The 19,157-nt window shown below is 40.7% G+C and overlaps 2 protein-coding genes and 1 pseudogene across 4 annotated transcripts in view; 2 read left to right on the top strand and 1 right to left on the bottom strand.

Annotated features, from left to right (window-relative positions):
* Window positions 1-3,099: 3,099 nt before the first annotated feature.
* Window positions 3,100-5,425, top strand: LOC144586228 (receptor expression-enhancing protein 5 pseudogene; annotated as a pseudogene). Its single transcript, XR_013540954.1, has 2 exons — window positions 3,100-3,292; window positions 3,563-5,425. The product of XR_013540954.1 is annotated as a receptor expression-enhancing protein 5 pseudogene (transcript).
* The window catches only part of NARF (nuclear prelamin A recognition factor), a 33,370-nt gene continuing 19,484 nt past the window's right edge, over window positions 5,272-19,157 (top strand). The window contains exons 1-7 of one of the 2 annotated variants that reach the window (XM_020785906.3): window positions 5,340-5,599; window positions 6,136-6,176; window positions 8,741-8,890; window positions 11,611-11,691; window positions 12,055-12,198; window positions 15,339-15,471; window positions 17,377-17,511. In XM_020785906.3, the coding sequence (XP_020641565.3) occupies window positions 8,864-8,890; window positions 11,611-11,691; window positions 12,055-12,198; window positions 15,339-15,471; window positions 17,377-17,511 (520 nt within the window). In that variant the 5' untranslated portion in view covers window positions 5,340-5,599; window positions 6,136-6,176; window positions 8,741-8,863. Of the gene's footprint in view, window positions 5,600-6,135; window positions 6,177-8,740; window positions 8,891-11,610; window positions 11,692-12,054; window positions 12,199-15,338; window positions 15,472-17,376; window positions 17,512-19,157 lie in introns of both variants that reach the window. The other variant, XM_020785904.3, reaches the window with a different exon arrangement.
* The window catches only part of DHRS7C (dehydrogenase/reductase 7C), a 53,446-nt gene continuing 47,336 nt past the window's right edge, over window positions 13,048-19,157 (bottom strand). The window contains exon 8 of the transcript XR_013542000.1: window positions 13,048-13,121. The gene's annotated coding sequence lies outside the window, so the exon portion shown is untranslated. The remainder of the gene's footprint in view (window positions 13,122-19,157) is intronic.

Raw genomic sequence — 19,157 nt, 5'->3', positions numbered from 1 at the left:
ATTTACCTGTGAGCACACCAAGTCCACCCCCCTGCACACATCCCCCATCGCCCCAACTGGTCTGGGGTTCAGAAAAGGTTGGGGATCACTGTTATAGACCATCTAGTCCCATCCCTGTCAGGGAGGCCCAGTAGGGAATCGAACTCCCAACCTCTGGCTCTGTAACAAGATGCCCATTGAACTTTCCAGCAGTTCTTGAGTACCTCTTTTCAGAATTTATTTTGAACATCAGGTATTTCTTGCTTCAAGTAAGGCAAAAGTCTTAGCTGCAACATTTTTAGCATCACTTTGCTCACACTGGAAATTACAGCAATGGTCCTATAGTTACTGCACTCCATGGACCTCCCTTCTTGGGGATTAGAATGTACATCGAGCATTTCCAGTCTATGGGTTATTGGTTTATTTTCCACATTTGTTGGCACATTGTTAGGGTTTTAACAAATTCAGTCTCTTTGGCTTGAAATAACTGATTGTTGGCTTCAGAGAACTCTACAAGCCATTCTTCTGCATTGTTTCTGATCCATGGGCCAAATGTTTGGTTTGGTTCCATAGTTTTTGTGTTCTAGTCACCTTTGATTGTAAGCATGTTTTGTGTTGGTATGCAATCAGTTTCCTCTCAGATACTTGCATAAAAGCTTTTACTTTCATCTTCTGTATCTAAAGTTGGAGCATAGACTTGAATTATCTTTGTGTTGATACTTTTTTTTCCAGAGGTGTGATGGATATTTATTTGGTCAGATGTTACATTATAATCTCTAACTGCCTGTGCTACATCTTGCTCCAATATTAGAGTCACTTCATTTCTGCTGTTCGTCCTTTGCTGAGTAAAACACTTGGTAATTTTCTTACTAAATCTGTTGCATTCCAGTTCACTTTAGTTCACTGACACCAAGCCCAGCAATGTTTAAATGTTCCATTTCTTGCTTTACAGCTTCCAGTTTACCTTGATTCATGCTTCTTATGTGCCATATTCCAACGGTGTGTGTTGTGCAGCATCAGCCTTTTCTTTCACCTCTGTGCAGTCAGCCACTAGATGTGCACAGAGGTGACTAGAAATCCTTTTGGTTTTAATCTAGTTTTGTCATTAGCTACTGTGCTAATCGTTACATGTTCTTTGCTCTTCCTCAGTAGCTTTCTGACCTGGGAGTCTCATCTTCCATCATTATCATTTTGAACTGTCTCGTCATAGGGTTTTCAAGGTAAGAAAGATTCAGCAGTGGTTTACCATTGCCTTCTCCTGCGCAGGAGTGACAAAAGTTAACTTGAGTGTCACAGCTATTGTGTGTGAAAGATTCAATGCCAGCGGCACCATCAGCTACCACTGCTGCCCAGGAACTGCCCTCCAGAAGTTTCTCCATATCCATATCCAGTGGAACTACCCATTGTCTTTTGCTGATGCAGCTGTTGCTCCCAAAGAAGGTAGTCTAGTATCTTGGCCATGAATATTTCAACTTGAGCTTTGCTTGCATCTTAATTATTTTGAGCAGTCTTGAATCCCATTATGGGAGAAAGGTGGCACAGTACTCAAGTAAATAACTCATAACATAAATAAATAATAACTTTTATTTGTTGACACTTCTTGTAGTTGATTCCTCAATAACCTGTAGTGGTGTTTGTTAACAATGGTTATAACACCACCACCCCGCTGCTCTTTAAAAGAGATGCACTGTTGGGATCTGCAAGATGAGGGGAAGTAGGGATCTTGCAGATGAAGCCTCAGTGCAGGAATTTGTAGATGAAGCCTCCCCCTTGACCAGCAAGGGGGAAAAGAAGAGACGGGACACTCGAGTGTGAGGCAGCTGTTCAGAGGGAATCTCTCTATCTCTCGCCTCCTCCTCTTTTATTGTTTTTCTACTACATTTGCTCTCGTTAATCAATACTATTTTAAACAGAGGTGGTTAATATCATGAATACACAAGTAGGGTAAACATTCCTGAATACAGAGCAGGGTAAACATAGACAGTTAACACCTTAAATACACAAGTAAGTTAATACAATTTACCCAGAAACAGGAAATTCCTAAATACACAAGTTAATCAACTCAGAGACAGATAATTTTTGAATACACCAGCAAACAGGTTAATCATCCACTTTTGCCATACGTGACTTGTACGGTTCCCCACAATGGCTGCTGACACCACAGACACATATCTGCCAAAAGGATATATTTTCCCACAATGTACAGAGAAGTAATAAACTTCAGTGCCTAGATAGTTCCACAGCTGCACAGAACTTTACAGACAAGCACAATTCTAGTTCATGAAATTCCAAATGCCCTACAAAATTACACATACACACCTTTTCCTTGGAGCCACACAGACACAAATCTCTTACTTTTTTAGCCTGACAAATCCGCGTGTCAGATATTTGTTTTATGAAGGACTATTGAGACTGTGTGAGACACGTATGTTCTACAGAATGCAGCAATTTAAAAAAAATCAATTGTGGGGATGGTAGAGTGAATAGGAGCAAGTTGCTTACCTCTTCCTATTATCCAAGAATTTAGTTAAAAAAACAAAACAGCTTAGGGGTAGAATAGCAGTTGCCTGATATTGAAAGTCCTCTGAAAGGGATCAGCTCTGTAGCACTAGTCTGTCTCTTCCTCAAACAAGCTGCTAGGTTTGGAAGAAAAAGGGAGCGGTCTTGCCTTTTCTATCCCCATCCACTTGTGGCTTCTGAAGAGATTCTCCCCACACCCACACATAGAACCAGAACGTGAACAAATTATTTCTTTGGACTAATCCCAGTTGTTTTCCTGAATAAACACATCAGGTAGGGATGCTTTGGTCACTTTTCTTGTTCATTTTCTCTGCCTTTCTCAGACGGTTCAGTTTCTGCTAAAAAAAAAATTCCAAACTCTTCATCCACAATATATTTTCGAACAACATTTGATCAGCTGCCCAATATAAAGGAGGCTGTCTTTTGGGACTTGTTATTTTCTGCTGTTTGAGCTTCTGGTCAAACTCTTAACCATGCAATGAAGTACAGTTTGTTCACGATAAAAGGGCATCTGGTCCTAAAATCACAGGAAATAAAGCAATGAAAAGTCAAATTAAAAAAATTTATTCCAAAGTCTTTCAATATAAATCCCCATAAATATTTGCTGATTCCCCCACCACCGCATCTTCCACCTTTACTCCATTTTGGCTGTGCTGGGTAATTGGCTATGGAGCATCCCTCCTTTGCAATCTGATTGGGTTTACCTATCCTGCATATATCTCCATCAAGGCTATTGAAAGCCCTAATAAAGATGATGACACACAGTGGCTGACCTACTGGGTGGTATACAGCAGTGGTCCCCAACCTTGGGCCTCCAGATGTTCTTGGACTTCAACTCCCAGAAATCCTGGCCTGCAGAGGTGGTGGTGAGGGCTTCTGGGAGTTGTATTCCGAGAACATCTGGAGGCCCAAGTTTGGGGACCACTGGTATACAGCACTGGTTCTTAACCTTTGTTACTCAGATGTTTTTGGATGGCAACTCCCAGAAGCCTTCATCGTCAGCTCTGCTGGCTGAGGTTTCTGGGAGTTACAGTTCAAAAACACCTGAGTAACAAAGGTTAAGAACCACTGGTATACGGCATCTTCAGCATAGCAGAATTTTTCTCTGTCATCTTTCTTTCCTGGTTCCCTGTCTACTACATGATGAAGTGTGGCTTTCTGATATGGTGCATGGCTCCAAGTCCCTTAAATGGAACCAAGTTTCGTTATCACAGAATTATCCACCCATTCTTCTTAAAGCATGAGAGCAAAAGGGACAGTGTAGTCAAGGATGTCAAAGACACAGCTGCAGAGATGGCAGACACTTTTGCTAAAGAAGCTAATAAAGCAACAATAAATCTCCTGGGTGACGAGAAGAGCCCTTTCACCAGTTAATTGGAAGATAAATTTCCTCATCTTTTCCCTTACATGGCTTGATTTTCCTGGGGACTGTGATATAGTAATTGGATAATGTTGCCTTGTAAACATTTTTAAATTTTATTAAAAGAATGTGTTGTAAGATTGCTTGCCTTTCTTTGCAGGTCTCTATACTGAGAGTAAGCATTTTTATTTAAAACCATTGGTGGCATCTTAAACTTGTTCAGATTAGTTTACTCATCTCATAATCCGAAAAAAGTTTTTAATGTTTTATCTTGCCATTAGCGTAAATTTCAAATAAAATATGCCACAGGCTTTGACTATTTTTTTAAAATGCTGATTCATGTGAAGGATTAAAATATGTTGAACATGGAACTTTTAGTTCCAAAGTCTGAATTTTTAAAAGTTCTTTTTGGTAAAAGGTTATCTTTTTCAGTGAACGCGATGGAAGGAAAAGTATTTGCCCATATTTTTGTTGATAGCCAAAGGTCACAGCTAAGTTTGTTTTCTTATCATCCCTTCTTTTTATTTAAACTCAGGAACTCATTCCCAGCAAGCAATCATGTCTTAAACCAGGAAGTGAAACTGATCTGAAATGTGGCAACCTGGAGCCTCAAAGAGGCTTCTTGCTTCAGATTCCTATTAATAACTAAGGCGACGAAACATATCTAGGTGCCTGGGCCAGAAAACTCCCATGCTGGAGCAACTCTCCCCAACCCCCTTTCTTTGCAGTCAAAATATGGTAATAATAAATGACTAGCAATTTTCTGCTTTTTTGTGACCCTGAGCTATTTGAAGTGGAACCATGTGAAAGGAGCAGCATGCGAAGCATTGGCAAGATGATGGGGTTGTTTTTTTACCATCTGTCTACCTGATTCCACTCTCCCTGCAGCTTTTGGATCAATAAGCATTGGTCTTCTTTAAAAAAAAAAATCTAAGGTTCTTTGAATGGGTGCTCCTGGACGCAAACATATGAGCCATGATAAATCATCTGATCCGGCTCCTTAGCCTTTAGCAATATCATTCTGAGGCCTACCCACAAATAATGTCTTTGCCCTGTTGTGCGGTCAAGCTATACATCACCTCAGGCCGTTCAAGGTATTTTGGCTACCCGAGACACGCCATCCCACAGACGCCTCTACCCTTCTTGGCAATAAAAACGCAACAGCTGCTGCTTTTCCACAGACTCAGCTGCCTGAGTTGGCCGCCTGGAGGGCCGGCTCCACAAAACAGGAAAGCTAGTTTCCTCTTAATTCGCCGGACTCTGCCTTACACAGAGTGATAACACAGGAGAAGTATCGCCGCGAGAGGAAGCAGGGCGAAACCGGGATAAAAATGACAAAAATTCAGGATTCCCTTGTCAGCAGCAGTCAGCGGGGCGAGCTTCGCTTCTCGGCCGCAAGGGGGCGATGTCAGTCGCCTTTTGCATGCAAATACTGGAGAGACTACGTGACAGAGCTCAGGTCTACAATGAAGGCTTGGCAACGCCGGGGGAGGAGGAGGAGGAGGGAGGACCCGCAGGGCGCCCCCAAAGATAAGAGCCCGAAAGAAAAGCGCCTGGTGCCCGACTTAGCGGCCCTTCAAGAGCTCCCGCTTACCTCCTGCGCCCCCCTCTTCCCCCACACCCCGGTTGTCATCCTGTCTCTCCCCCCACCATACCCGCCTTCGTCTGGGAATACGTAGGATCCTTCCTATGTCTGCTAGGGGTGCGATTTGGGACTGGAGTGAATGGTGCGGCCAGGAGGTACAGTGTCTGCTTTTTTGCCTTTCATTCCTTTGCATGGCTTGTGTGATATTTTTTTTTTCAGCTTTTGCCCCTTGCACGTCCCCGGGGTCTGTTTTGAGGCGGCCTTTTCGCGGCTTTCTATTCGGCGTCTACTGAGGAGAAAGAAGTCATGACTTGCGGTTGCAAGCGCACGGCGGTGGTTTTTAATCGTTAGGGCTTTTTTTTTTTTTTTTTTTTTTTTGCGGAGTTTGCAAGAATAAAGATGATAACCTTGCAAATGGTGTGAGTTTCGCGCTCGGATCCCTTCCAAAGCCTTCAAATGTCAGACTCCCTCCCATTGCCACACAGGCAGTGATCATTTGATTTAATCCCTGGGCTCAGGCGACCCTCCCTTGCTTGTTATTTGAGAAAAGGTGGCTATTAAGTGCTTAAATCGGGAATGAGACCACACAGAATGCAGGAGACCTATTTCTGCTTTGGCATTAGAAGGGAAGGGCAGATTGGGGTCGGACAAACACTGGGTGTTGCTCCCGAGTAAATGGATTTTTTTTTAGACGGCTGGAGGCGCCGCGGCTCTGCTGCAGTGCAGACTGAAGTGAGCATCTGAGCATCCCACTCGTTTTCTTGAGGACTTGTAACACCACTAGCTTTTCTTTGGGACATCTGTGGCAGACTGCTGTTCTCCCTAATTCGAAATGCCATGGCTACGCCCACCTCTCCTGATATACTGCATTTATATCTAGTTTGTTACCCTCATCTTTTAAACTTGGCTGGATATTGCTGTCTACAGGGCTTTTCCAAAGATCTCGAGTATCTGCCACGTGTCTATCCAAAATTTATTGGTACACAGGGACCAAGAGTAAGATCCATGCAGTGAAATATGTTCCACCCGTTCAGTCTGACCAAAGTGCAAGGTCTCCTTCAAGCCCTTGGGCAAGAAACAAATAAAAGCCAAAGGAGTCAAAGATTTTGGCATCTTAAAGACTAGCTGCTCTCTTTTAATGTGAGCTTTCATGGTGCAAGTTCACTTCATCAGACATAAGACTGAGACTACAGGGTAATCACTTATACAGGCCCCCAAGATATAAATGTTTCCTGTGTAGTCGGGACTTATCTATGAAAAATCACATTACACAATAGAAGTTAGTCTTTATGGTGCCGCAAGGTTTTGATCTTCCTTTTGTCCTTTTGTTTCTTGTTTGGTATGTTTGCACAGACTACTGTGGCTACCACTTTGAAAATTTCAGCCCTCGGGTGCATGTGAATGGCTCTTTCCTCTTCTCAGTCCCTCCGTAGATAAGTGAGTTGCTACTGATGGCGCTAACCAGCTATCGGCCCTTCAAATGATGGGTATAGCTGACCTTCACCATTTGCCCCCATGGAAGCAGATGCTCAAGCAGGAAAGGCAGATCATGCGTGTTCCATGGAACGGAGATATCTCATAAAGGAAGTCTCAGAATCTTGTCCTTCAGCTCGTAGCATTATGTCTAAAGATTCAAAAAGAGCAATGGTTCTGGTGTCTGAGGTGTAAGAGTCTCTTGCTTTGACTATCTGGGTGAGCAAGCAACAGAAGATAGGAAGGCATTTGGGTATTTATCAGTTGCAATTTTTCACATCATGCTTAGATTTTGAAAGACACCTGGGTTTTTTCATCTGAGAGAGTTTGCCTGATTTTCCTTCATCTTTTCAGCGTGGTAGTACCTCTCTGGAGTCATGATCAGACCTGAGACTTTTTGTTGCCTGAAACAAACTTGGACTCTCCCTTCTAATGCAAGAGTGGGCGGTACCTTTTATTGGACCACTAAGATATTAAACAAGTACTGTATCAAGCTTTCTCAGGCTAAGCACACCTTCTTCATGGATACTGCAGAAAAACTGTAGACGAAAGTCAAAAAAAGATGATCCAAGTCTTGTTGAGGCTGGGCCATCAGTGTCACTGCAGCAAGGCTTAGAATTTTTACACCATTGCTCTTGAGACCAAAGGCCTGACAAGTTATATTTGCTATTGTTTTATATTTTAGTGGTCGAATAGAAGATATCATCACTCTTGAATTGGTAGTTTCAAACAAGGTTGCCGTGTTAGTCTTACATTTGTGTAATCTTGGGGACCACATGGCCTATTCCTTATTCTCCCTTCAAAGGTACTCAGTAACTAAAGCCAGTCAAGTTAATTTACTACATAAGGCAGAAAGGGCAGAAGCACTTAGCCCCATCCCCAGCAATAAAAGAGCAATAAAGGCTGTAAGTAGCGTAATTTGTTTCACACTCCTGAGACCTGAAATGTCACAACTGAGATAACTGCTTCACTACGCCTAATGGTAGGGCTAGCCTTGAGACTATACACACAAGCTGTTTAGAATAGCTGTGGAGCCCTAGCCATGAACCTGATTCACCTGTAGCGCTTTTTATATATAAAAAGCATGTTGTAAAACTTGAAATGTTCCATTCAAAATGCCTGAGAAATACTTTGGAAAGACAGTTTAAAAGAAATGCAAAATTGTGTTTTTAAAATGTTACTTGTGAAACGTGGCATTATTTGTGTGCCCTTGATATCAGAAAAGTAGTGAGTTACGGGTCACAGTGTTACTTCTAAAGCATAAACTTCCCAGCCCTGCTCACTTGTCAGTTCATGCCTCATTTGTGTCCAGCGAGCATGTCTGAGTGATCCTAATCCTGTCTCTTTGTCTCAAGCAACCATGTCTGAGCTATACCCCTCAAGCAAGCGTGTCTGAGTGGTATCAATCCTGTCTCCCTCTTTCTGAGCAGAAACAGAGTTATAAAATCAAATGTTTGCCTTGGTTTCTATGGCGAGATAAGTAATTTGTTGTTTATCTGTATGGTTCAATAAAAGCATCTGTATCTGAAGCTAATCAGTGCTAGGAAACAAAGCGTGCTGTAACGTAATAGCTGTTCTCTACTAGTTGAGAACAGGGATTTGTAGTCCGTCTCGCAAAGCATTGAGGATTTAAAACTTCTCACTTGCAAACAACAGGAAGACCTCACTGGCAGCTGAGCAGTCAAGTGGCCCCTCCTTCACAACTCCGCATTGGTCCCAGAGAAGATTATTCAAAAAGAGGCAAAGTCATAAGAGGGCTGAAAGGCAGTTGTTGCAATAGAGGGCAACCATCCTTGCTATTCTTGTTCTTTTGAACGTTCCAGGCAGGTGAAAAGAAGAAGACGACGTTGCTTCCTTGTCTAGATCTCTTGGCTGAGGACACACCCGTGACATTTACAGTGAGACTCAATTGAACCACCCAGCAAATTAAAAGGGAAGCCCCACAAATGAAGTGCGAAAACTGTACCAAAAAAGTGAGTAGCTGTCTTACAATTCTGTAAATGTTTGTTTGTATGTAAGAATGTACTTCTCCATATATGTATGTATGTAGATGCAGATATTCTCCATTATTGGGCTGTGAGGTGAGTGCTGAGAGACAACTTACCTCTCTCAGCAGTTAAGATCTGTTACAGCAAATTGCCTTCTCCATAATTTTGATCCTTTTCTTCCATGATTCAGTGTACAAAACAGTTTGGGAGGCCAATGGTGTTTTTTAAATAAATGGGTTCATATGGCTGATAATACAGAAGTAAGTTTATTTCCAAGGACCTATAGTTAATTTATGTTCTGGAGCAAATGAGTAGAGGCATTTCCCCACAAAGTTGCTTGACTAAAATATGTCAATGAAATACACTTGGTAACCTCATCAATTTCTTTAACATTCAGTTTTAAATCACCCAAGAAGCCAGTTGCTTTGTACTGTCAGCCCTATATAAACAGTCTTAGCAAACAATAATTTCATGTTTTGAATGAAATTATTATTTCTTCACATATACTTTTTCGTAGCCTTTGTGTTGTAACATTACAAATTACCCTTTGAAAATTCTGTCCCTTTGTTTATATCTAGGAAGAGAAGCTCTACTTCAGTCAGTCAGTCAGTTACTCAATTTATATCTCACTTTTCGCCAAAAAATGGGACTCAAGGCAACAGTTTCCTAGGAGTATTTGCTGACTTTGCATTTTGTATTTCTAGGTATTTTGTATTTCTAGGTATTTTGTGGGCTCTTGGGAACTATGCTTGTCTACAGTCTGCCCCACCAAAATACAAGTGACTCAGCTTTGAAAATAGGTGCAATGCAAGCAATAGTTTGATTATGTGTTCTAGTTTAATAGCCAAACCTAATAACCATTTGTCCCAGCTTGTAAATGAAGGTGAATTCACAATTATAAAATATGTCTTAAATGTTTGAGGCCTATTAATATTTGGAAACAGTAAAACAGAATTTATTACTATAATTATTCAGGAATGTCTGTAACAAAAGGAACTAAGTCAGTAGATCCTGCTTAAAATGAAACTTCTTTTTTGTGGTTGTTAATAATTTCAGAAAGAACACAAACATGCTTTATTTGTACTACACCAAACAAACAGATAGATAAATAGCTGTGGGTTTGATTCCAAACCCACAGATAATCCTGGTTATAGTCAATTACCAAAGAAGTACAAATTCAAGATATTTTTGCATATTATTTAAATAACTAAACACACATTAAGTTATACCAGGACTAGCAACAATGCATGTATGTTGTACATAATGTGAAAGGGATTTTTTAAAAGATCAGAAGATCCTTGAAATAAACTGTCTTCTACTTAAAATCATTTACCAGGGCCACCCAGTCTACCTAGGATTACCACTACCTAGAGAAGGACAGAAATTTACCACCAGAAGCTGGGCCTTCTTGGTGGTAGCCACAACACTGTGGGACGCATTGCCTGTGGATGCCCATCAGGCTCCCTCCCTTCTGACCTTCAGGAAATGGGTGAAAGCTGAGCTGTTTTAAGAGGCCTTTGATAACATCTTCCCCTTTTGATCCTCTGGTAAACCCACATGTTTCAATCTTGAGTTTGTTTTCTATTCCCTTAGGTGTTCTTTTGCTGGGTTTTTATTATTTCTGGGTTTATGTTGTGGGTGGGTTATTATTTTTTATTCTCCTTATTGTTGTTTGCTGCCCAGAGTAGTACTGTACTCTGTTCCTAGATGGGTGGGATACAAATGTAATAATAAATGAATAAATAAATCCACCACAACAGCATTGAGAACAAATTCCATTGGGCCCTGTGGAGCACGGCCAAAAAGTCTTGTAGCACCTTGGACACCCCACCACTTTTGCTTCGGCATGGGCTGAGGGAATGGACAGTGCCCATTCCCTCAGATAGCTGAAGTGCTCCCTCAAGCTGGCACCTTTAGGTTCCTAGGTTTGGGTAGGTGAAGACTCTAAAGAGTGAGACCAGAGAGGACTGGATTAGATAGAGCGATGAAAGCCTAAAGTGCCTATTAATAATGCATCACCACTTATCATCAGTTTATTTCCGTTTCTTCTGTCTTTTCCCAATTTCCATCCATTGCTAACATGTGTGCTGTTTTTCAGAGTTATGCAAAACAAGACCAAATAGGCTGAGTCTGCCTATAACAATAAGTCAGATTGTGTTGTACTGAATTCCCACTTTTTGTTATGTCCATACCTGTCCTTGCAATTAAAATGTAATTTGTTAGCTAAACCACAAACCACAATTGGAAGTCATATGCTCTTTATTTGCCGGATTATGAATTTGACTTACTGAAACTCTGGGTTGTTGTTACATTTGAACTCAGAAACGTGGCGTGTCCCAATTTTGTTCTCTTAGTTGTGTGTTCACTCTGAAAAACAAGTTGGTGAAAGGTCTGGAGGAAATACAGATCAGAAATTGACAAGACCATCTGTAATTTGGTTTTCTGTAGGAGAAGTAATGACTGGAACGACAAATGATACTAAAAGATAAACATTGTTTAGTGCGACATACAAATACAGCAATCGGCAGTGTTATTCAAGCACACAACAAATAATAAGACATACCATATTCAACATGTCAATTGACCTATTATGTGCCTCTGTTATAGCTCCCACAGAATGAAAACACCAGAAAAGACTATTCCACCTGGAAATGTTTTGACCAGTGATTTAGTTGTTTCTGACTAACATTTGTGATGTGTTTCAGGAATGTAGTAAAAAACAGAAGAATGGTGACCAACAAAATACACCGGTTGATGTCCTCGATTCAGATAGTGAAAATCATGAGGTAATAAATATCCTTTGGGTTAATTTCTGGATCGTATTTATTCTGATTCAATTAAAGGACTACCCTTGTTAAGGCAGGACATGCATCTTTCTCCTAGTACATGTTCAAAGCATGAGGGAAGGTGTGGCTCCTTACCTTTTGGGGCAGCGCATGCAGCTATTGTTTTTAGGAAGACTTTGGCTAAAAAAATATGTGTGTGGGTGGAGATTTTATTAAAGACTTCTGTATTTTTGCCTATCGTTTAGCCAGCGCTCCATGAACCCCTACAGTACAACCCTACTGAGTGTTTCAAAGAATTCTCCAGATTGATGTCTGTTCCGAATCACATTTTTGTTGGTGTTTTGTTTTATTTTCCATTTTCAGACAAGTGAATTCCATAGGTTGGCTAATGCTAAAATATTCCTTAGCGATTGCCTAGCTTGTGATAATTGCATAACTTCAGATGAAGCGGTCAGAATTTTCCAGCAGAATCAGAAGGAGCTCTTCCGTGTACTCAGTCTTAATAAGGTAAAGGGAAGGTGTTTGTTATTTTGAAAGTTACTTTTGAAAAGGTATGTTGAAAAGGTATTTTGAAAGTTACTTTTCAGGAGTACAGATTCCAGAACCCCCAGGCCAGTTTGGTCAGTGTTGCTTTGGAGAAATTCTGCAAGTCATAGAACCAAAAAACAACTTCTTGAAAGTCTCATGTATAGAAAATGGGTTGCTTTAACCTATCAAATTGTGATTCCAGTTTGATAGTTGTTCTTATGAATATGCTTAATTCCTGTTTTTAAAGGTCGCTTGTTCCAGCTGTCCTATCTTTCCTGGTCCCTACATTTTTTATATTTATTCATCTGGGATCTTTCTTTCTAACTTCAAAGGTATTTTTATTTTTCTTGCATTCAAAAAATGTTCTTTAGCGATAAACGTGTTCTTCTGTTCTTCTTTATATCTAAAAGTGCTCAAAAGTAGTCCTTAAACTCACTTTATTTTCACAAACTGGGGGAAGGGAAGGGAACCCTTTCTTTTTCCCTAGCATGCAATCTGGGTGACATTTGTTTTATTTTAATTCTTCCTGTTAAATCCAGTTGGCATCAAGTTCTTAATAATTCTGGTACCCAACTTTTTTTTTTACCTGAGTTCTATAAATCTGGTTTATTCTCTCTCAGATTATTTCTCATCTGGATTATTGGAATATTGCTTCGATTGTCCCATTTGAAATGCTCGCCTTCTTCCCTACATTTCACACCTTTCAATTTGTTCATATGTTTGTTTCACTCTCTTGTCTTTATATTAAATCATCACACTTCCATCATTTAATTCAAGCTTCCCTTCACATTCAGAACCTTTCATTCCCATGTTGTGGTCTACCTTGGCTTTTTCTTTTTCTTTTTTTACAAATATATAAATAAAATAACTAAATAAAATAAATAAATATGCCTCTTCATTCTCTTTTTTAAAATTATTATTATTATTATTATTATTAGTAGTAGTAGTAGTAGTAGTAGTATTAGTATTATATACCACATAAACAACCATACAACAACAGGAAGGAATAAAAAAAGGGATAACAACAAAACAAAGACAATGTGCCTCTTTATTCTCTTGACTTTTCTATCACCAATCCTTTTTTTAAAATTCTTTTTTTCCCCTAGTGTCTGCTTCTTCCACCTTTCTCTTTCTTTGGCTTTACCTTAACTGGAACTCATTCAAGTGGCTTTCTTGGTTATCTCATGTAAAGGGTTTAAAGTACTACCCTCCTGATCCATTTTTCTTTGCTAAATCATCCCTTTTCTCCTCTTTCTTGTAAGGGACTGGCAGGAAGCTTCAGGCACAATAATCAGTTTAATCAATAGGCTAGTTTCTGAGAAAATGTTCACTCTGTGGTTAACCTAAGTATGTTGCTATGAAATGATCTTTTATTTGATTTGATTTCTGCCAAAACAAGCAAAACCAAGAAATGCTCTGTTTACTGAAAAATTAATTGGTCTGCTTTACAGGTTTTGAACAGAGCAAAAACTCAAGAGCTCTTGTACAGAATATTTTTTTTTCAGTTAAGAAATGTGAGAGATTATATAGATCTTTTCCCTGAGGAGAAGCTCTGCTCTTCCTCACAGGGTGGGAATTGTACAGTAAATCACAGAGGCTTTCGCCCCATCTTGCTGATATCCCTTACTGCTGTAGGAATACCTGACTTTAAAACTTTTTTACAAGTTGATGGGATGTGCCTGGAAGAATGATGCAACTTTCTTACCATCAAATTCATATCTAATGTTTTGCTTTTCACAAAAGGGGTCATGGGAAGAAATTTTGACTTGAGTTCCGTAGCCTGAGTATAATGCTGACGGTTGCCAGCACAGACTGTTGAGAAGCTGGTGTGACACAATATTTGTAAACACATTATTATTATTAACTGTAATGTTAAGTGGGCAGAACACCTTCCACCAGGAGATATATGTGCGCATAGCCAGGGCAGATGCAGCCTGTTTGGATCAGTAACTAACCCAGTTGAGAGACAGAAAGACACATGGACACACATAGACTTTCCTCCACCTACCAGCCTAGAAGACAGAAGGCAGAGAGTGGGGCCCTTGCTGTGGCACTGTAATGTGATTCCTCACCTGTGTTGCCCTGTGAAAGCTGTGTGCCCATTTTGGGTGTCAAGGGAAAGGAAGAGATGGGGAATTCCAGGTTTGAAGAGGGCTTTAGCAATGTCTCCTTGGACAGGTACCCTCCTCCTGTAATTGGCAATAGGAGTGGGCCACTGTTGAGTTTCCTCACGCTGCTTCGGAGCAGTGATAGACTGGGGGCACTCCACCACCCCATGGTAGGCTGGCCATTGGTCCTGAAGGCAGGTATCGTTACTGGTAGGCTGCGCCGAGCACTTGGACCCTGGCACCTGGATCGAAATCACAAGCCAAGGGAAAGAGAGGAGATTGGTTGCTGCTGTAACTCGGTACTTTGTTTGTACGAGCCTGCTTATAATATGGTGATCACCAGTTTAGACGTGTTCTTTCTTTCTCTTTCTCTCTCATTTATACTGAGGCATGAAGAGGTGCAAATATATAATGCAGCTGAGTTAAATATTTCCCTCTGTGGGAAATGGGGAAGAAGTAAGACTGACAAATAGCCACTCTCTGAAGTCTTACTTGAATGCTACATTAATCTTTGTACAGTGGTGCCTTGCTTAGCAAGCGCACCGTATAACAACGAATCCGTATAGCGATCCCCTTTTTCGGGATCGCTGTACGGAGCACCCAATCGCCGCACTCGCATTAACCTTTCGGGTCCGTTTTGAAGTCGCAAAACAGCTGTTTTGCGGCTTCAAAACGGCCGCGGATGACCCGAAATGGCCCCGCATGGCGTTTTTGCGCCCTCCCCTCGCTTGCTGAGGGCGCGAAAATGGCTGCCCGGGGCCAGGAAACTTCTCTAAGTGGGAAGTTTAGGGCCGATTTGGAACGCATTAAATGAAGTTTAATGCATTCCAATGGCTTTTTACTTCCCGCTTAGCGAAGATTTCACATAGCGAAGGTTAATCCGGAACGGATTAACCTCGCTATGCGGGGCACCACTGTATTAGGGAAATAAGTACAGTGAAAGTCAATAAAGTATACTCTGTACTGTTGCAGTAATTCACCTGTATGTTTTGTTGTGTATTGTTTTTCCAGAAATGTGATACCTCAAAACACAAAGTGTTGGCAGTGTCTGTATGTCCTCAGTCCTTGCCTTATTTTGCTGCTAAATTCAATCTCTCTGTAACAGAAGCAGCCAAGAAGCTTTGCAGTTTCCTCAAAAGTCTTGGTAAGTTTATTATTACAGTGAGAAAAAGCATAACACAGCTTTTTTTTTCATTTCTGTTTTCAGTTTTATTTTGTATGTTGATTCTTTGGCAAAATTTTACAATGTGCAGCAGCAGGTCATAAGATAGGTTTGAGAAACTGTTTAATAAGTGATTCATTAATGGGTGTGTTCAGAAACATTGTAAATAAACTTATAACAGATAACTTAAGATGGATAAAAAAGAGTTAGAATCAAGTCTTCTATTGCATTATTTGGAATGAAGGAATGTAAAGGTTTGTAGTGTTGCAACCGAGTGAGAAATTCACAAGGCTACATATCAGATCAGATCATGGAATCGGAGAGTTCCATGAATCTTGTGATCACCTTTTGGAATCCATTTTCTTTGGTGTGTGTACACATCTAGGGTTCTATAGACCTGCCATTTTGAACACGTGGAGCTAAAGTGCTACTGTGGGAAGGGGGAGAGCAGGATGTACAATCCTGATCCTGCACGTATATTCCTTCACACAGCTGCCCACCTTCAGAAAATGTTTAGTTCACAGTCTGAAGGGAAAAAGTGATGAAGATGTTGGCAGCTCGGCCAAGAACCTATGTCACAGGCCTTGAGAACCATGAGCACATGCCAAGGAGGTGCCTGCTTGCAGTTGTAGGTCATCGGAGTGCTTTTACTGCTTCTCTGTTCCACACAATGGGCATGTGCTAGCTCTGTGGGCATTAGCTGGCCTGTTCCTTCAGACAGTATTTATAAAACCCATAGGCCTTTAAACCACCACTGGCTGTACCTGGTTGGCTGGAATTCTTTCTTTAAAAAACAAAACAAAGCGAAAACACAAAGAAATGAACAGACCCACAGAAGAATCTAGGCTTCCAGAAGTCAGAAATGGGCTTTCTGTTTTCCATATAATTTTTGTAAAGATCACTTCCATAGTGGGTTTTGGGGAAGGAACATGCAGAAAGCCCCAGCTTCATTCCCCAGTGTCTTTGGAGTTTGGGGAGGAAGTAACTGGAAGATAGTATCTGGAGAGCTGCCATCAACCAAAGTCACCAGAGCATGGCTGGATGGATGCATAGCCCGAGGAACACCCAGCACGTACCCTCGCGCCTTCACAGTTAACTGCAGCAACTTACACAGCCCCTCCAAGAACACTGATAAGCTCTGGTCTGTTGTGCAGTCTGGTATAGGCAGCTTGCTAACATTCTCTGGAGTTATGCGATACAGAGAGTGTTACCCATACACAGTTTGTCTCACTTATTTTAGAGAAGCGTCTACTCTCTGGACAGACACCGAACAAACCTTACGAGCCCTTTATCTTTGAAATTTACAGTCTGTTCATTCTTTTGCTGAGTTGACCGTGTCTTCTCCTCTTACCCCTTACTCAGTAGCTGCTGCTGGTGGTGGTGATGGTGATGATGTCCTTTTGCAAGAGAGCTTGTTATAGGAGCAGAATCTGTATGTTTAGCAAACTCTTATAATTAATTAAAGTCCCTGATCATGCAGTGGTGGGTGGAAGTGAAGTCGGATCTAACCAAAACTTAGACAGACTGCAGAATGAAGTGATGGGCTACAAACAGGATATATAGGGGAGTGTGCAGGTTTCCAAATGTTCTCCATTTGTAAATCCCCAGCATATAAAACTAGTACATCAGGAAGAAGTTCTCAAGTGTTATCTCTAATTCTAAACGTGCATCCTTATTAATGGTTCTGGTAAAGCTGTGTGTAGTTGTGCATTTATGTGTGTGTTTTATGTGCCAGTAGAAACATGGGTGCATGTTTCCTTTGGATTCTTGTCCACACTACATCTCATTTTAAGTGTGAGGAAAAGGCTGAAGAAGGTGTAGATCACACTCATGAAATAGCAAATCATAAGGATAACGTTTTATTGTCTTCCACGTTTTTCCCCCCAGGAGTGCATTATGTGTTTGACATCACAATAGCTGCTGATTTTAGTATTCTAGAGAGCCAGAAGGAATTTGTGCAGAGGTACAACCATCACCATCAAGAAGAACATGCCTTACCGATGTTTGCTTCAGCTTGCCCAGGTAAGAGCAAAAAGACTTCAGTTGTTGTGTTTTAATGCACTTAAAAGTAATGTAGCTAATTTAGTTCCCTTTGAGGAATAAGAAATCAAAGAGTTTATTTATTTATTTATTGAATTTATATCCCGCCCATCTAGTCAATAGGCTACCCTGGGTGGCGTACAACATATAAAATAAAACAATTTAAATTTAAAATATAACAATTTTTTTAAAAAATGTAACTATTGTGGTAACTAACAAGTTCAGGGGCAAGGGCTTCAGACTATAACTGTAACTAAGTATAAGTCTCCAATGTCTTCATTTCCATCAGAATGCTCTTCTCCCATTTGAAAATGAACTATACTTACTTTTAAGCAACATGTAGTTGGATAAGCTACCAGATGTCATACTAGATATGAGGGGGGAGGGGGGGAGGAAAGAAGAAGTGACATTTAGAATACATGAATCTATTCGAGGTCCAACCGGTAGTTAGAATACAGAAACCATGCCTGTATTTGTTTTGCTTTCAGTTACACCTGGCAGTTTAAAGGCAATTGCTAATCTGACAATAAATGGAAGTTTTTCAAGCATTATCCTACAGATCATTTCGGTGGGGCATGTACCAGCATAGCATTCAATCTTTCAAGTAAATGCTCGTTTGTGATGTTCAGAAACTGACATCAGCAGAATATAATAGTTTGTGCAATCTGAGTATCTTTGGGAGATTAAGCAAAAAATAGCATTTGATTCAAAATTGGTCTCTGAAATAATGAGCTTGCCTCTGAGAAGAGGGCTTAGCTGAATTTTTCAGCATTAATAACTATAACGATAATATCTTAGAACTTCAGATCTGAAAGAGACTCCATAAATCAACGAGTCCAGCTCTTCTCAAAGAGGCACAGTGGGGAACGGAACTCCCAACTGCTGGCTCCACAACCAGAAACCTAAACCACTGAGCTGTAATCATCCCTACAAGAAAAAAAAAATGAGTGGTATGATATACTGTACCAGATGGGTGGGATATAAATCAAATAAATAATAATAATAATGTTGTGATTTCTGACATGTCTCACTTAAATTCCAATGTTAATGGAGTATGCTCACGCATTGTCTTATTAGCTTTGGAGGCTGTGGACCAAAGGAGAGGTTAGGCTTCTGTTGTAAGCTAGTTCTCTGCACTCTAGCTTCCCGGCTGCAGTGTCTTTCTAGAACCCGGCCCTGCATGACGTTGGCAGGGGCTGAACTTCGATGGTTGTCAAGGTCCCTTCCAGCTCTATGATTCTATGAAAGATGACTATGCAAAAAAAGACTTGGATGTTTGTGTGGGAGAAGATAAAGGCCATCTTGGTTCTGTTGCTCATGTATGAAGATGTTTTGTAGAACTGAACCTGGGAGAGCTGTTTGCAGAATTGCTTCTTTAACTTGCCAGCATGATAGGCCAGTTAAACTGTTCTGTGTACTAATAAATTTTCCTCACTTTGATCTAGGACTGGCCCTACCATTAGGCAGTTTCAGTGTCATAAAAGCACAGCAAAATGTTAGTTACATTGTTTGGTATTACAGTGGTGCCTCACTTAGCGACGTTAATCCGTTCCGGAAAAAACATTGCTAAGCGAAAACATCGCTAAGCGAAATTTAAAAGCCTATAGAAACGCATTAAAACGCGATTA

The sequence above is a fragment of the Pogona vitticeps genome, chromosome 2 (genome assembly GCF_051106095.1).
Source record: "Pogona vitticeps strain Pit_001003342236 chromosome 2, PviZW2.1, whole genome shotgun sequence".
NCBI lineage: Eukaryota > Metazoa > Chordata > Lepidosauria > Squamata > Agamidae > Pogona > Pogona vitticeps.
The sequence above is the reverse complement of the archived record's forward strand: the minus strand, read 5'-3'. Positions and strand labels throughout refer to the sequence as shown.